Source organism: Magallana gigas, chromosome 5, assembly GCF_963853765.1.
Source record: "Magallana gigas chromosome 5, xbMagGiga1.1, whole genome shotgun sequence".
Taxonomy (NCBI): domain Eukaryota; kingdom Metazoa; phylum Mollusca; class Bivalvia; order Ostreida; family Ostreidae; genus Magallana; species Magallana gigas.
The window spans coordinates 472,414-492,246 of NC_088857.1; the positions used below are offsets into that span (position 1 = coordinate 472,414).

Sequence of the window (19,833 nt, forward strand, 5' to 3'; positions counted from 1 at the left end):
GCAATTACGAATAGGAGCAGATAAGCCGGAGAATATGAGGATTGATCTCCCTTGGGGAATAGCTTGCATTGCTCTCCATTTCTTAGTAAAATATGACCAATTAGTGGTACAAGTTAAACTGTCATAATTTGGTAACGGTGGGAGATATTTACTTGAAATTACCTACATTAGTTAGACCGATATTTGTTCCGATAATTTCAATAAAAAACTGATTCTGAATTGAATCAGAAAAATTAATATATTGCTAATTGCTTCGAAAAAACGTATCGTGAAACATGAATTTTTAACTAAAAAATGAAATTTGAAAGTGTTAATAGAATCTGCATCTGGTAAATTTGGTGCCAAAATAAAACCCATTAATTACATTTTACAGCTTGACCACGGACGGGACCCACTTGTTATTAGTGATTAAGATAATGGCTTCTTTATCGGCTAGGGGTGTTGTTCCTTGTGTTGTCTTCAAAGCCAGGTCTGGTCGTTTGAAAAGGTCAAATGCTGGTTAAAACAAATAAATAAGACCTGAGTCTAGGTGAGTAGTATTCAGGGTTAAATGTTCATAGAATCATACTGCAATTATCGATATAACTGTTCACAGTACATGTAAAATGGGTAAAGAAAAACTTAAATGGCTGTCCAATTTTCAATTCAGAAAAGGGAGTGTGCCACACAACAAGGGAAAGAAATCTCAAGGGAGCAATTATCCTGAATCGAAGAAACCACAGACAGTTAGGCTAAGTAGTGAGCTATATGATGAATTGGTTACAATTACTAACAATGGCCAGTTAATGACTGTTAATGACGCAGAGGGCAGGGACAGCAACATGATGATTCTAAGACCCCGGGGGAGAGAGCCCAGGACCATTGATTTATATGGTTACAGTGAAGCTGCAGGAAGCCCAGAAAGTGAAACTTAAAGACTTTTACACAATAAAAAGACTTCCGAGTTATGGAACGATTCATTTAAGGATCATCGATCCCTGAAACCAACCTGTGAGGGGAGTCTAGATTGGAACTACTCTCGCGATCAAAAACGAGGTCTGGCATGGATAACATCTCTCCGCTGCGACAACTGCGGGTACCAGAGTCCTCCACGTAAGCTGTATGAGGAGGTAAAGTCCCCAGGTCCAGGGAGGAAAGCGGCACGCCTCAACTTAGCCATGTCGGTGGGTCGTATGGGCACCTGTCTGACAACCGAGGGGATGCGCGGAATGCTCCTCTCAGCCAATATCCACCCAGGGTCAGCCAGTAGCATGTAGGAAACGGCGAACAAAGTCGGGGAAAAAATACTGGAAACAAATCAACAAAGTATGAGAGGCATTCGTCAAAAAATTCAAGAAAACACTACAAAATGCGGGCTTCCTGCAAACTCAACTATACGAGCGGAGGGGGACGCAAGATACAACAATTCAACATTCAGCGCAGTCGGTAAAACCCCTTTTCAGGCAGCAACTCAAGTGACTTACACTATGTGTGAAAACGTAACCAGTAAAAAAAAAGTCATTGCAGTGTTTTGTGGAAACAAACTGTGTAAAAAAGGAGAGGTCCTGCGGAGGAGAGGGGCGAATGTTACCTGTCCAGACCACCCAGACTGTACTGCAAACGTAGCTGCAGATACCAACATCGGAAACGAAAAAAGGTGGGCGGGAGAGTGCATCCGTGAAATCCAGCGGGACCCCCATTCTCTTACCGTTTCACACCTCACAACGGATGGAGACAGCGCCGCCGCAACAGGGGCTTCTGAAATACAAGGAAAACCTACAGAGAACCTGAAGGACTTGAGACATTTCTTTGAATCGCAAAGGAAACAGACTAGCAAAGCGCCGTTTAGCGCCTCGATGTTTCCTGGCAGAACCAAGACTGACCGTGAATCTGTACAAAAACGTTTTGCACAGGATTTAAAAATGCGTTGCAGAAGTGAATACGAAAATGCATACGATCACTATGGTGGTGATATCACGAAGTTGACGCGCGCAATGTCCTATGCCGTAGACTCTATTCTCACCTGCTACCGCGGGGAATGTGGCCGACCTTGCCAGAAACATTCATTTGCTTGTAAGGGTTTGAAAGAGCCACTGAATCGCAAAGGAAACAGACTAGCAAAGCGCCGTTTAGCGCCTCGATGTTTCCTGGCAGAACCAAGACTGACCGTGAATCTGTACAAAAACGTTTTGCACAGGATTTATTTTCATTGGCCGATTACTGGTGTGATACCTTCAGGTGTTATGGCATATGATTGCGTCGAACGATTTGGTAGCCCCGGGTTCGAGTCCAGTATGTCGCTTTCGCGGTTACATTGTAACATAAGGCAAGTTACTTTACTTGTGCAATATCTCCACCCTGGGGTTAGTACCTGAGTACCTGGCATATGAGACGAGCTATCTATATATGTGAATGAAAAAAGCATTAGCGCCGTAATTAAGCAGCTCTTGTATGCCCACCCGGGTGTTGAGAATGATATGAATTGTACAGGTATCGCCAGGGGGTAATGTTTAGAAGTCGTGCCAGGCAATTTATCTAATAAGACTATAAACCCCTTCCTTTTTGTCTGTCCATCCACCCCCCTCTCTCTCTCTCTATCTCTCTCTCTCTCTCTTAGAAAGGGCGTAGACACGTTTTATTTGAACTTGTAAAAATTATGTAAAAACATTACTTTCTTACGTCACTGTCCGACGCGTGTACAATTTAATTTGATTTGTTTTGACGTTATAACTTGGCTTCGGGAAATAAACATCCTTTTGGGGAACCGGAACCTTTCTGACTCCCTTAATGGAATACTTTTTGAACACTAATGCCCAATGTATGAAAATTTAAGTCCAATCATTGCATTTAGGAAACCATGAGGGAAGAAATGAGCACATTTTGTATTTTTGATTAATTGTCAAACACTCTTTTGTTTAGATTTACATTTCACATACGAGAAACACTTCATTAAATAGTAAGAATTGGAAGAGTTTGTAGGTCTCGTTGGACTATTTCATTCTTTAACTAATCAACAAAGGGTTGACGTCATCCATGTATTCCTGAACACACAGCAAGAAGCAGATATACGCGAATAGTAATAATTTTATTTCTGCTGGTTTGATATCTGGAGCTAACCAAATTATTATTATATTTTGATATCTTTAATTTATCAGGATTGATTGATTTTACATTTTTTTTTCTGCAAATCAAAAATTTTGAGCCGTGGTAATAGAAGGGGTATATCAACTGTAAGTGCTTTGAGTCACGAGTAATTGGTTCAATGTTCCCGTTCATAGTATGTCCGAATCGCTGGGTCCTTTCATATCTTGAACACGCTTTAATAGGTTGTTGCTTATCATTTTTCGATGCTTATATGTTACACAGTTGAACGGAAACATTTAAAAAATCCAATCTCATGTGGGTTTTTTTGTGATTAAGATTCAAGTAATTAGCTTTGAGGTTTGGTCACTCAAAAAAGCTAAAAAAAGAAATATATCTGGCTCAAATGCAACTACGAGAATCAATATTTACTCAGCATATTTATCTTTACAAGCTTCAAACATATGTTTAACACATTGATACCAACACTGAATGACTCAAAGTATCAGTGGATTGAAACTTTACAGATACGTGAAAGGACATGTAGCATTAATTTTCATTATTTTCTACAAAATAATGATTTTGATGCGAAGGCAAATCAATATGTTTTAAACTGTGTATATTAAGAGGAATAAACCTTTTAATTACAAGTATGTGCTAATTATGTTTACGGTTCTCTTTTTTTACTGATAAACCAGCTATACACTTATCGTAAAGAAACTTGTATGATAAGTGTCTAAATTATCAATAAAGATAACCAGTTTAATTTTACGTTATAAAGGTCAATTTTTATACGGATATACATGTTTGCTTTTAGACTTAACATTCCGAATGAATGTCTGCCTGTTTAAAACCGTGGTCTGCATACCATTGCAAAAACGTCATCAATGCAAAAAAAGCAACAATTGTATTGGTATTTTTGACATCTTTTCATACCAACCACTAAATATTAAAAACAAATGTTTAAATATAACACGGGACAATTTAACATATTCGAGTCAGTTTTCACAATATCGATTCATTAAATGCCATATTTAACGCTTATAATGTTTTGTTCTTAAAATGCTTTTTTTCAAAAATTATATATCATTATTAATTTGTGCTTTACCGTTTTTGTTTATTTTCTTTATATTCGATGACAATATTTAAATCAAAAAAAATAAAATTAATTCTAGAAAAAAACTTTGAACATTGGACATTTATGTTCAACCTTTTTGCTAAGAATCAAAATATACAGGTAACGAAACGAAGTGAATGCAAATCATATTATAGCAAAAGTTCCTTCTCTGAGAAAAATTGCTTCGTGACTATGCTTCAATAATTTTAATAGAGCAAGTTATCCTTCTCGATTAAAAAACAAAACATTTTAAACATTTTTATAGAATAAATTATTTTCATATGTGGCTGTTAATAAAATCCGCCAAAAAATGTTGGTGGGAGAGGAGTGTAAAAGCTCAGTTTATATTTTGCTTTACAAACACAGTTTAAAACTTACGCGGGTTTAACATGTTTGGACCCGCACATGGTCCACATTGAAAATTTTAAGATATAAGACACTTCGTATATAGCGCTCATTTGTAAAGAAAGCTTGTCGACTCAGGTGCAATATTCTTACCGTCTTTAGCAAACCGTATTACACGCTAGGAGCGAAATTATGTAGCACCCTACCAAGCCCTATCATAAAATTCTAAGCCATCGACTACGGCACAAGAACGAAATATCAATCAATACAAAACGTGTTTGTAAACCTTATTGGAATCTTCATAATCAATAATTTGATTAAAGACGATGCAAATTTTATTTTATTTGCAAAATTTCAAGAAATGTTTTATATTCATATAAAGCTTTTTTTCATTTACAATGGTATCATATCATCACTTGAAACGAAAGCGTTGCATTAAAAGAACCCATAAAAGAAATATGTGATAACAAATTTGTATTTAAAAAGCCAAAGGTATCAACAAATTTTACACTTAATATTATTGTCGGTCGCCAATACCCAATGAATGTAAAACATATATTTATAGAAATTGATGAAAACGAATAGTATAAGATTTTAATAAATCTCATAATTAGAAACAAACATTGTAAATTTTCAGTTCCAAATTTTGCGTAGATAACTGCGCGCAAGTGTTCGACTTTTTATATTAAACATATAAGATATAAACTTCATTCATGTTGGCATGAAACTAAAGAGCCAAAAGGTCATCTATTATTTAAATGTCTGCATACACGAGACATATGAATCAAAATACATCATGATGCACAATCTAAGACAAACATACCACAAATGCAATCGAAAACGATATTTAGACCATACTAAAACTTTGAATATTTACAGATATCAGACAAAAAAAAGAAAGATTTTTTTTAGCCGGGAAGCCTCCAAAAGGGGTGACATTAACGGTCTAAAATAGTCATTGTCTGATCACTTATGAAAACTCAGTTGTCTATATGTTTATTTCTTTACAACAGAATGAATGGTTATTGGTATTGTTAATATTTATTCTTTCGTAAAGAAAAAAAAACAACAATTAATGTTATTCAAAGTCGAATTTTTTTTTTTACTATTTGGTAAACAAACAACTTTCCTATATGTATTTTCCCTTAGGCTTTCTTCGTTGTTACTTTTCCTGCAAATATGCGCAGATATGTACAGACGTAAATCGTTTATAAATGTGCATTAAACATTTTCTCCATACATAAAATACCCACTGTATTACATTAATTTAAAGCGGCATGGTCACGATTTTGCTCAATTTTTTTTCTTCTGTTTTTATTATATGCAATGCTTTAGGAATGCATTTCTAATGATCAAATAAAATTTGGGTGCCAGTCGTTGAGTTTTAAGCAAGATACAGGGCTTAACATTCTTCGTTATGTAAACAAGGCTCGTGCCCTGTTTTTGTTTACACATGTACATAGGGTTAATATACCAGTAAAAAATCTTTTTAAAGCTGGTTTGTCTATCTAATTATTCATTTTAAGCATAAATAGACAGTTCCTAAACATTAACACATTCATTTTAGGTCTAAAACTGGAATTTTCACTTCAACATTCAAAATGTAAACAAATGCTTTGTTTACATAGCGAAGAATTGTAAGTTCTGTAACTCGCTTATGACTCATCAAATGGCACTCAAATTTTGGTTGCCTATTAAACATGCCTTACAGAAGCATTGTAAACATCAAAATCGAAAATAAAAAAAAATTGACCAAAATTGTGACCATGCCCCTTTAAATGAATAACCAATGTATTTGTCACGATGTTTTCTTTCTACAAATCAATGTCTGGTTTCCAACATAGAAAACACAACATTAAATACGGTATATATAACTTTATGTTTTTCCATTTTGATAATACTCATGTTGACAAAATAAGAGCGAGAAACATACCAAGGAGGATTGAAAGTTCCGGATCTCGCTAAAAACTTGATCACCCGCAATCAAAGTTTCGTTGACCATTTAAAACGGCTATGTGAAACAGAAATCACATCTAATTTTTTAATGTGACAATGTCAAAGATATATGGTTGAAACTATCTACGATTATGCAATTAGATATTGTGTGGAAACGCATAACTATAGATTTAAATTATAAAAATAAATCTTCATAAATATTATATATTATGTTGCTTATAGAATTTACAAATTTTATAATTAGATGTTATGAAGATTTTAGAAGAAAATTAAGACCTCGCATAGTGTTAGACATTATGTAGAGAATTTTTTAAATAATAGATATGAATATATTACAGTGCTCCTAAAATCATCGAAATGTACAACACAACTTAGACATCTAATGAATATATTGTGATTACTGACATATACTCTAAACATTCAAGGTATGCCTATGTGTATATAAGCTACACACGGGGACCATGTGATGGACTGGATTGTATGCATATGTGTTTGTCTCAATGGTTAGCCAGAGTATTTCACGTACATATACTAAATATATTTCTTTCTATTGCTTATATCGCTTAAGAAAAGAGTTAACATTTTAAAACAAAACTTTTCATGTATTTATTTCCAAGCGCCGCACACAAATAGAAAGTAAATAGTCTAAATAAAGTAAGAAAAAAGCAAACTTTGGAAGTACTTTAGGAAATTTTAAAAGATATAATTTAGTACATGAATAATACTTACAATAAAGAACTCCAAGAAAGGCCACATTGGAAAACATCTCCTGAAAAATTCTTGGCATAATCACCAGTGAATCCTTAAACTGTGGAGATATTATTGGTTAGCATCTCATCAGATTGATTAAAAAGAACATATGGTTATATTCATATGGTTACATTCGTTTTTTAATAATTAATTCTGAATTGTAATTGCAGCATAAATATCGTGTTGAACTGTATTCAAATGCATATCGATTTTTGGTCTAATCAGTTTATGGATTCACAGCCTCAGTATCGTACGTTTTTCATTGTTTTAACTTTATAAAAAAAACAACAACAATGCCGTATAGATATTAAACGTTTGAGCTTCAGAAATTGATTACATGCAGTATCATTCTGCAAAGTTCCCGTCTAAGAATATTAATAGAGGTGTTATCGTTTAGAGTTTATCTGCAAAAGTTATTTTTTTAACAAGCACTATGTTGGCAGAAGAGATAATAATCTGTACATTTACGCTGACGTGCTTTAAGACACCCTTTGACGGCTTTAAAATAAGAAAATAAGGAAATGAAAATGAAAGAAGATTTATTTTTCCTTTTTCACCGATATGTCCTGATTCTTTTTTTAATTATCACAATTATTCAACAAATAATTGCTTGCTTTTTATGATTTGAAAGTAAATATGATAATAAGATGTACTTGTAAACGTGATATTTTTTTCTAGAAGGAAGTTTGCCAAAAAATAAAATAAAGAAAATATAAATAAGTGCTTTATATTTTGGTTATTTTGATTGCGACATGATTCTGATAGGGATGAAAAATAATTTTGGATTTTTTTCCGTTTTGTCAATAATGATAATGTTTGGTACTGACACCACAATAGTTTTAAATCCTTTGTACACTTATAGATAAACAAAATATCCCAATTGTAACATTTAATTTGACTCTCAGATTTTGGTCAAACAGTTGAGAAGCCCTTGTTAATTATTATAATCATCAAAATTTTAAACTTGAGCTAAAATCGTGTATAAGAACTTTAAACACAATAAGTGATTATTTTCATGCATGCAGAATAGGGATGAAAAGTGCATTAAAAGGTATCTGACTTTATATTTAATTAATCAAAACAACGACTTAAACTGTTTCTTTTTGGTATATTTGTTAAATGCGGCGGTTGATCCAAAGGTAATGTCACAGATGCGATAAAATCGTGAAAAATCCGCGTAAATTGACAAAAACTCTTGCTTGAAGATTTCTACTTATTTAAATTCAGATCTGAAAATTTTAATGCATTTTTATAAAGATTTCTGAAAATTATATATTTGTAGAGCGTGAGGTGAGGATAGTCGCCGCACGCTAGCGAAGTCATTTGTAGAATTTTGGCGTTCTGGTATTTTGTAATTTAATACTCTATATAAATTTTGCCACGATGCTCTATTTTACATTTTTAAATCATTTTTTCATTCAGTAACTCATAAATCTTTTTGTAATCGATGGATTATTTAATGCATGATCAGTTTGTCGAGGTCTGTTTGAGAAGTCATGAACGTAGCTTTATATTATACCCATAGACGTAAGGACCCAGCTTTAACTTTCCTTCAGAACGTATGTCTTCTATTTACCTAAATTATATATCAACATGACATATGCTTTTAATAGGTATTGGAACCAAGTTAAGGGTACCCTGCTCACTCGCTCTCAAGTTAAGGCTGATATATCAATTCCAGTACATTTTCTAGTGATTTCTATCTATCGAAGCAAAAGAATCATAGATTCATTATTCGCATGTCCAGCCTTTTTATACGATGATCTAAAGACAAAAGGCATTGTGTAGATATCCGAAATGAACGTAACGGTCCCCAATTTTTCGAAACAGCTAGAAAAAGTTTATAATATATCTCTTTTAAAATATTGTGTAGTTTGGGACTTTTTTCAAATTTTGAAGCATGTGGATAATTCATAAATACAGACCTTAAAAACGCGATGATGTCACATTTATATCATGCTATAAACATCAATTTCTTGTTAAGTGATCAACGAAATTTGATTAAAATTTTAATTCGAATTTGAGTTTTGATGAATCATTTTAATCAATACAGCGCCAGTGTGAAACGCAGTGCATAGTGTGATATTACTTTCAATTTAACCCTTGTACGTGGATTTGAAATACTCAGTAGACAAGACTGAGCGGAATATTGTGAACTTCAAAATAACTCCAGTTGTAGATTGCTTTAAATGGAAAAAATTAACATAAACATTAACAATGCGGTATGTGTCAATAATCCATTTAGAAAAGAATCAAGTTTCTTCGGTTGTTCTTTTAACGCTTGTATTAAACAGTTTCGTTAAATACTTTTGTGTGATATAGTTAAAGTCTCTTTATTATGTAATAACAACCAGGAGTTCGACTATCTAAACCTTTGTTGTACAATCCACTACCACAAATACGATTTTCTATTAATGATTCCGAAAGCATGCATCGTTTTTCTTCAAAAAAGAATTTCTTAGAAATATTTTGTTTAGTATCAAATAAATGAGACAATAATCCTGGTTATATACTGTTCTTTAAACAGGTCATTAGTGATCACCCATGCTATTGCGTATGCTAGTATTGATGAAATAAAACGACCAGCACAAAGTTGACACCAGCGCAAATTTCAAATCAGGAAATCGTTAAAGTTTGAGATGGTAACATTAAACAATTATTATTTTTTTTATTTTTTTGTCCTCCTGATTACATTACGTACAAGTGGATGATCTGACTTTGCAAAAGATTCTTCTGAATATAAATGCTTTTAATTACATATTATTTCAGCAGAAATTCTTCACTGTGTGTATTCGATTATTCGATTCGATTAAATCTTGACATAACTGTACGTAACGCTGACTATATTATATAAAATTAAAGAAACTACTGATGCCGTCTTTTGTCTTCAGTTTTGGGGCATGCTATTGTTTTTCTTTCCAATTAAAAGTACATTGTGTTGACAAGTAGTTACCAGGAGATTTAAAAATAAACCTTTCATAACAGTTCCATATATTGCTGAAGAATTCAGTTTAATGAAAAAACTAATAAACATGACGTAATATATATGATATACATGTATAATTATGAAAGGGGTTTTAGAGAATTTTTTAATCTAATGAACATTTCATTCACCATTGTTGTCCGATGCATGTGAGAATAAAACATACCAATAAAAAGGAAAAAAATATTAAAAACAGAATTATGTTAACCAAAAAATATGGTCAAAGAGTTATTAGTTAGAAATCTAGTGCACTTATCATTGACTCTCTTAAGATTTATTTGGAGTGACAAATCTAGAATCAATACTCTGAAGTACTAAAAGTTCATTTTGTTAATTACTATTTTCTTGATGATTAACGATATGTAATTTTGCATTGCAAGTAGTTTCTAAGCTGTATTGTTTTAATATGAATTCTCGGGCTTTACCTACAAGAAATTTCGGCTATAGAGGAAAACCACATATGAATCATGTTGTGTAATAATTAAGGACATAACCAGTGCCATTAAACTCAACGATACATGGTGTATCAGAAATCGCAATATTTCTGAAAACTTGTTTCACAAAGCAATTTTTAATGATTAGTTTAGTTTACTCCAGTACTGGTTCTGTATTTAAATTGAGCAGTCTGCCCTTTATATCAAGCTTTGGAGATCAAACTATGGCGTAAAAATACACACGACAACAAAAATATCATTCTAAATTTTTCGTTTAAAATCTGACTACTATCAAGGTGAAATGTGACAATAACGAACAGTGTTCAAATAAATCAAAAGTCAAAAGGAAAATTGCAAAACAAAAGCAGAGCAAACATGGGCCTCTACAAAAATTAGAGGCAATATTAGGTGCCTTGGAGGAGTGAGCATCCTCTACTGACCAGGGACATATATAGCCTAACATTAAGTATGAAAAACGTCAGTCAGCATACGACCTAGCTTAAGATTGTACGTTGCTGTATCGACCATAGAACTCACAAAATGATGACTTTAATCGATGCGGTTGATAATATTGTTTTATCAACCTGTTTTTTTTTTTCAGTAGCTTACTTAGTTTAAAAAAAGTTTCATATACAAAGCATGCCCTTGCGTATCGAATCAACTGCTTAACAAAAACAACAGGGGCAGGTGATGAAGATATATTTGCTACATCAGTAAGGATGTTGACAATAGAAAAAATGGATTTAAACAAATATATATTCATATGGCTGGAATATTAAACGGAGGAAATAAATTGCCGAAGCGGGATGTGACCGACTTTCGATCAATTTGGACGATTGCATTTATCTTAAAAAGGGTACATAACTCGCGTGTATTTATAAATGCTCATTGCTAAATTAAACAGTTCAATAATTTCTTCCACAACATTCGATCCAAAGTATTACATATGTATTTGTTACAAAACAAATGTCAAAAAATTCATTTGACCCCCTCCTCATAGATTTATACCAATGAATGGGTTCATTCAAATCATCGGATCGAGATCTCAGCCGGTGCATGAAAAGTAAGGCAGGGCTTTGTGCCATAAAACTCATTCATAGTTTTTCACGCGGATTTCGACAAGTCCAAATTGGAATCATGAGAATACTCCATACCACACCATGTGTATAGATCACAGGCACGCAGCATCGGGGTGGGGATGGAGGCTGCCTCCACCAAATTGTTTTTGCAGAAGGCACTTTTCTTAACTTTACATATCTAATAAATGTACATTCCTTAAATAATTTGAATCAATGAAATAATTTAATTTCAAGTGATATACATGTACATGCACTAGAAAAGATTGAAATTGTTTTGCACGTTTCTTTTATAAATTTATGATCAGCAGTGAAAATAAAACTTAAAATATAAGCCTTAACATGTAAAAAAACATTACATACAGAAGCCGTTTAGATGTGTTTTAATTGATTGATTAGATAGACCATGTAGACAAAATACGGACATTAATCAAAGACAAGTTCTATTGGGAGGAGAATTATAACCTGACTTTGTTGTCAATTTTAGCTATTTGTTGGCATTTCAGTACAATGAAACGAGAACATAGACAAGAGGACCATGAAGTGACAGAATTAAACAGATTAGTTTGAGAGAGAGAGAGAGAGAGAGAGAGAGAGAGAGAGAAGGGTCATTTGTTAGTTCAACATTGAAAAACTTTTGGATTCACAATAGTTTTTGTAATAGTATCGAAATCATATAGAACTGTTGCACGGCGATTGTGAAGTCTCTGTGTGATCAAGACAAAACTATCACACATACGCCTCGAAAACCATTGTCAACATCCGCTTCGCGTCGGTTTACAATGGTTTTCTCGGGGTGTCAATTTCAACAGTTACCCTCCCAAACAGGTACTTTTTATATGCTGTTGCACGGCGATTGTGAAGTCTCTGTGTGATCAATCCAAAACTATTACACATAAGACGGTTATCAATGAAATCAAGGCGATTTAAATAACCTGTCAATTTTGTCGCGTTTTGTTACATTTGTAACTTTATGTATAAAAACCCATTCACTTGCATTTGCAAGGCTTCTAAAAGGATTTTATACATTTTAATTCTAAATAAACTATCTAACTGTTTGCCCTTCTCAGAACTGGAAAGTTATAAATGACGCTTATGTCTTGACAACATTTGTTTTAAAGAATTGCATCAAATTATCAAATCTAAACAAATATTAAGGATAGTTTTAATACGCTTTGTTTCATTGGACAGGAGAGGTTCAGTTAATTATAAAAACAAATACTTATTTTGTGGAATAAACCTTTGATAAAAAATGAAATATTTTTGACACAGAAAGACCAAAAGGTGAAATATGGTTTCGCCGTTTTAATATCTTAATGAATTCATTCTATTATAGACGGATGTCAAGCTGTGAATCAGGCCCAGGGGTCAAGAATGTTTGATGAGCACACCTTTGATGTCAGTCTCACTTTTACAATAGGAATATATAGTGCAAAAGTGGGATTGAGACCAAAAGTAAGCTCGTCTAACTTTTATGGCCTCTTGGCCTGGTTACAAGGAAGGAAGTGACAATGTATGTTCCCATCCACCTGCAGTTGTTACACACCTAATATGGTTGAAAACACTTGAGTAGTTTCTGAGAAACAGTTGTTCATATATTAACAGATGACGGTCATCAATTGACAATGATCGCAGCAAGTCGCGTGAGTGACTCAGCTGACTGGAAGTGCATATTGATTAGTAATGAGGACAAAATGAATAGGGACACATTGCTTTGTTTGCGCTGTATACATCTTTGATAATTAATAAGCATACACATTAATCAAAACATAGAATGTACGTAGTCTGATGGCTGCGATTTACAAAGTGTTAAAAGTCGTCAAAGGTTATTGAACCATGGATTAGCTGCATATAACTTACAACAAAACAAGCCCCGAAAAGCATATAATTATTCAGTATTTAAAAAAAACTGTAAATGATATCGAAATATTAAAGAATCATTATCAGACACTTAAAATGTAACACATCAAGTAAATGACACAAAAATATACCTTTGCAGTGATATCTATTTAAATTTTGCTTATAAATCAATTAAGGAGGCTGGATAGTCAACACATTACACAACACATCGACGTTAAGGTAGAATAACACATCATCACAAAATGGCTGACTGCTGATCGAAACGACATTTCGTTTTTTTAGAAAGATTTTATGGACTGACATATGAAACTTACTCCATAGCCGTGTGTCGGACTTGTGATCCGTACATCCCGAGTTCGAATCCCGCAGTGGCTTTTGTTGTTACTTTCTGGAATAATTAATTTAGATATTCATTATTCATCCATAAACTGCAAATTTTTCGCTTATTTGACATTTGTACAGTTTATTTATCATTATATCTTTCATTATCCAAACATTTCCTGTTAATTTGAGCGTCTTTTTCCAGTGTGTTATTCCACCAACAAAGTATAGAAATGGCCATGACCTCCTAGCCCTCTTGAGTGTATTAAGACTAAAAATCAGATAATTTTAAAAGTTTTAACTCGATATAGCACAGCCTAAACGCATATTTGATAAAATACTTTTACAAAAACATTTAAAGCCTATTTAAAGGTATACACATTTGTACGGTCAATAATAAACTTGATATTTAGACAATGTGAAAAACAAATCTACAGGTACCACTAATGCGTCTGAGTTTATATCGACAATAATTACCACACAAGGAACACTTACAGAAATGACTTTGCTGCAACAAAAAAAAATCCTTTTTATTTGTAATATATTATTAAAGAAAAAATCCCATAGAAAATGTATTTATACAAAAAAAAACCCCAACAATATGGCTAAGTAGTCATTCTTAAAGTGTGCAAAGAATGGTTTAAAAGCTGTATTAAAAATTAAAAACATAAATAGATATGAAAAATCAAGATAATTGGCTGAAAGGTTAATGAAATATGATACACACGGATTGATATGACATGATCTTTAAACTAGTTTAAAATTGCATAACATGAAGATGATAAATATTATATACTAGGAAGCGATTTGACAGATTTAGATAACTATAATTGGTTCTAAGGAAATAAGTATAATGAATGTAAACGGATCCCTAGTATGTTGTTATCCTAAAAGAATTCAAGGAAGCATGTTTAGTCATTTTTATTTTTCAGCCATCCTAAAGGTATGACCCGAGCTCCATATTTTCCTTTTAAAAATAAAGATCTCATATCTCCAAAGGAGCAACAGCAAGAACAAAAATGGAGCGAATTTTTCCAGAAAAAAAATCAGAAACACAGAAACAGGAAGTGACGTCAAAGGATTGGAGATCAGACCACAATGTTGACTTCAATTTAATAAAAATAACTAGCTCTTTTGTTGTGTCAATACAGTGTAACAGAAATACCAGGAATCAATTGACCATTGAAACATCTATACTACTATATTAAAATAATAGACTCGAATTTTTTGTCTTTAATACCGAGAAATCGGAGGAATACTGTCTTTTGTTTTATATACTTTAAACATCATTGGTACTTGAAGATTACCAATTTGTTTTTATTTTTTCTCAGTTAAATTTCGCTAATTAAAAATCAACGAAAGTTCCTCAAAAAATCCCGGATATCACCTGGATTTTTTGGATTTTACAATCTTGCGCTTGCGCAAAACATTCACGCTAACGAGATCTTTAGTTTATGTTTCCACAATATCACATCTGCATGAATAAACTCAGAAATACGGGTAAATGTTCATTGGACTTTTGCTATATATTCTGTTCATATAAAATAATGATTTCTTATGAGAGAAAGTATAAAATAACAAATGTAGATGTACATGTACATTTAAACTAAGTACTTACTTTTGTCTTCGTGATGACAAAAAATATTTGATTACATGCAAAAAAGTTTCATTATATTTGTTAGGAGAGTGAAGAAGATAGAATATGTTTTATCAATAAAAATAATGTCCTATGGACCCAGTTTTACAAAGAAAATACGTGTACATTGGTGAAAAAGTGTTGAATTCTTCCATTCTATGGATTGAAATTTGTAGTTGAAAGGTATTTGCAGTCTCAAAAAGGTTTGTTGTGATGAATTTGACTGTTATTTTCAAGTCAACTTCATTAACTTTCTCCAAAAGCGTTCCGGAGCGATTCTGCAATTTTCTGCTACACTACGGGCATTCTATCTGTGATGAGGGCCTTTCCCGAGACACAGATTATTTAAAAAAAAAAGGAAAGTGTAGTGAAATTAATAGCATTAGTGTAGGCTTATAGCTTCGTTATGTAAATGTCAATAATAACATGTGTCGATGTACCTATTTCGAAAATGTCCGGTATGCAATGTCAACCCGTGCACGCACGGGTTAAAGTCTAGTATTATTAATGCATAAAGCGGTTCTAGATACCGATTATGAAGATGAATACAACTGAGCTTATAATTACAATGAATAATTTATTATACAAACCGTTCAATTGAGATATTATATACAATATTAATAGCTTCTCGAAAATTTAAAGTAAACCTGATCAATCGTAGCAGATAACATTTTTAACAACTTCAATGAGACATAATTTATAAATTATTGAAAACCCTCCATTTCAGATTAAAGTCGGCCAAGAAAATGAGAGAGCTTAATTAAAGATGACAACATCTAGAAAGTCGGCGATGTCGTGTAGAGTATAGAGGGACTGTTGCGTTAGCCGGATGTGATATTCTTGTGTTCTATGTTCGATACATCGAGGTTACCAATAAGATTTAACTTTAACAGTGACTTAGCCACCATTCTTATGTATATTTTTATTGTGTGTGTACTTTCAAAGTAACGGAGAGGTCGAATTAAGTTTTCAGAAATTGTGCTGCCTAATCCCATTGTATAAAACATTTGCAATAACAACGCTTAATTCAAAGATAAATATGAATAGATGTGTTGATGACAGTTCAAAAAATCTGTTTTGCTATTTTTAACAATGACAAAATGTAATTCACGTAATAATCTAACAACAAATATGATTGTATATCAAGCGTATTTCAAAGATATTTCAAAGATATAATAGGACAATAATCCCCAAAAAGTCCAACCATAAAAATGTTCATTTCACGTGGTCAATGATCTTGTTACAAAAAATGAGAAAATATAAGCTACAGTGCGTGTTTAATTCTGTAAGGTATTCCACCGCGTACGCAAAGTCACTCTCTTCGGAACATTCTTCTTCCTTTTCTTTGCCTTGCACGTGAGTAGATCACAACAGATGATTGTGCCAATAACAAAGGTTATCACCCCTACCCCCAGAGTCATCCCTATTCCTGTAGAGGAAGCACGTCCGTCATAGCTGGATATCTTCTTCCTCTGAAAGGCAGACAACTCCGATCTATTCACCGCAAGGAATTTTTTGGTTTCCTCAATTCTCTTTTGAAGGACAATTGGATCTTTGATGAAATTCTGTGACGCTAATCGTTCACAAGGGCATTTGCATCCTAAATGACAAATCAAATCATGTATCAAATAGTACATATCATACACTTGTTTAACGTCTGACTCCTGAAAAAATTCAGATCGATATATACTAAGGTGTATTCATTTTAAATGAAAGGGTTTTAGTTAATAAATTATTATAGCTTATACGGGTATGAAGATTGCGAGTTTTGTCAATTGAAAAATTACCCGTGTGGTTTGTTTTGTTTTAATTTAATGAACTAATGCATTCTTGTATTAGAAAAATTGCTTTTGAGTATGCAGTTTGTCTTCTTCCTTATAATTTAAATATGTACAGTACCGATCAGATCCAACCTAACAGAAAGTAAACCCCAACTAAACCCTGGGTTTACTTTCTAGGTTTACTCCTGGTTCACTTCAGATTTACTTGAGTGGACCCAGAGTAGACATAGAGTATGCCCAAAGTAAACCCAGAGTGGACACAGAGAGTAAACCCAGTCAGAAGTATACCCCCGAAAGCAGACGCTAACTGTGTATTAGGAATATACAAAGGGTAGGAATTACAGTCAGTAGGATGGTAAAATAAAATACTAGTCTGCCTCACACTTCAGTGCATACAGTTGACCTCAAAAGCAATTTCAAAGTAAACCCAAAGTAAACCCCGAGTAAACCCAAAGTAAACTCCTAGTGAACCCAAGTTTTCAAAAAGTAAACCCCAAGTAAACCCGGGGTTTAGTTGGGGTTTACTCTGGTGTTACTGTTAGGTTGGGTCTGATCGGTACTGTATTTGTTTTATTTTTTCGGTATTTTTCCCTTTCTGACGTAAATATATTATTCTGTATGATAAGAAGTATCAATTTAAATGGGCAGTTAAATACTGTAAATGTTCATATTCTCCAACTCAAAGGCTCATTGGTATCTTTTTATCAAAAAGGAAATAACTTTTGCAATTTTAAATAATTTTTTCCCCATTCCAAAACCGTTTTACTGGCAAATTCTGATTAGATTTCCAGCAGCATGTCTATGTTCATGTTTACAGGTGTTGTGACGTTATATCCGATACTCTAAGTGATGATTGGGCGCTTTTAAAACCCGTTTGCAGTTCTACCATTGTAATTTGGTTTTATACAAGCTTAAACAAAGATTATAACACAATAGACTGTGAGGAGAAAATGTTTAGTTTCAGTAAAAATGATCGTACGGCAATATGTACCTTTTTGTCAGAAAGAAACGGAAAGTTATACATTATAAATTATTCACCTAATTAGGCTAAAATATAAAGGAATTGTTATTATTATTAAAAATTGCATTAAATCATTATTGGGTTGATATTTATACAAACATAATCAAATCCCAATTACGTTTACAAATAGGTTCTTCTCCACTCCAAGAACCATTTTCCTGGCAAATTCTGATGAGATTTCCCGACTCAAATCGGTGACCGATTTTACAGGTATAATTGAAATAATTGTCAACACTCAACCTCATAAATTGCCCGGAGTTTTCCACGTCAGTAGTCGTGGCGTTGTAAGCGTCCTTAGGGCAAGCTTAAAAATGAAATATATATTTTTTGACAAAGCGAAAATTAGCATTTTGTTCTCCATGAGAACGCATATATCCTATAAAATGATAATTTTGATTTTGTATGAAAATTACAAGGAAAACAATCTAAGAGTTAATATCCATAAATTGTTTTTAAAATGTTGACAATGCTTTAGAAATTGAAACTGGACAAATAAAAGAAAAAGTGAGCAAGCTCACTTCTCCAACGCTATTCCATTTTATTTTACATTGATACACAAAATGAATGGCAAGTTAAGCATTGAATATACAAAAATATTTTAAATTTGGTACATTTGTCGCAAAATACCATCAAATAAAAGCTTCATGCAAATCTGCACATCTATTTCATTGTCTTTAACAATTAAAAAGAACAAAGTTAAGAAAGACCAAAAAAAAAAGGGGGGGGTAACAGAATTATAATCTCGTAGTAAAATACACATCTGCACATTGTGTCCTAAATGCTTACAATGTTTCACTTAATTCAGTGCAGCGTATAAAGAGGAGTTGCACTTACAAACTGTTCATTACTAATTTCAAAATAGGACCAAAATTCTCAGAAAAATAATGGACTCAGAATCTCTCGGTAATACGCATATCTTCACATTGTTTCCTAAAAAACTACAAAGTTTTACAAAACTCCACTCAGCAGTTTAAGAGGAGTTGTGCTTTCAAAAAACAGGACTGACTGACTGACAGTCTGAAGGACGGGCGGGTAAAACACATGCCACCCTTTGCAACTTTGTTGTGTGGGGTTTAAATGTTCCTTTTTATGTGATAGATAAATTAAGTGCGATTGTTTTGCGTACGTAATATTTTAAAGCTTTAACTTTGCCTTCGTGTAAAAAGCGCATCACTAACATCAAACAAAATAAACAGAACAATTCAAAAATCTATTCTGTTTAAAGATCGCACGAAAGCTCAAAATTGTATTAAGTAGGTAAGAAGAAGCAAAAATAATGTTTTTGTTTCTAACAACTAACTAAAGTTTGAAATTAAGAAAGTATACAATACCTACCATCTATACAAGTGAATGAAATATCATTTTGATAGTTGTGAGTTAAATCTAACTTCGGTTTGAATTTATCTTCGAATTTTACGTTCCCCTGGTGACATATCAAAGTCAAGTTATTGTTAGGCCAGGCAACGATCGATGAAAGCATTGCTGAAAAAAAA

At 33.0% G+C, this 19,833-nt stretch overlaps 1 protein-coding gene across 2 annotated transcripts in view; it reads right to left on the reverse strand.

Moving 5' to 3' along the window:
• LOC105333579 (uncharacterized) overlaps positions 1-19,833 on the reverse strand; it is a 40,202-nt gene that overhangs the window by 11,695 nt on the left and 8,674 nt on the right. Inside the window, exons 5-7 of one of the 2 annotated variants that reach the window (XM_011436627.4) lie at positions 19,676-19,822; positions 18,459-18,644; positions 15,563-17,138 (exon numbers count right to left, since the gene is read on the reverse strand). The exons of the other annotated variant lie outside the window; for it this stretch is intronic. Of the exons in view, the coding sequence (XP_011434929.3) occupies positions 16,816-17,138; positions 18,459-18,644; positions 19,676-19,822 (656 nt within the window). The 3' untranslated portion in view covers positions 15,563-16,815. Of the gene's footprint in view, positions 1-15,562; positions 17,139-18,458; positions 18,645-19,675; positions 19,823-19,833 lie in introns of those variants that run through there. 2 annotated transcript variants of the gene reach the window in all.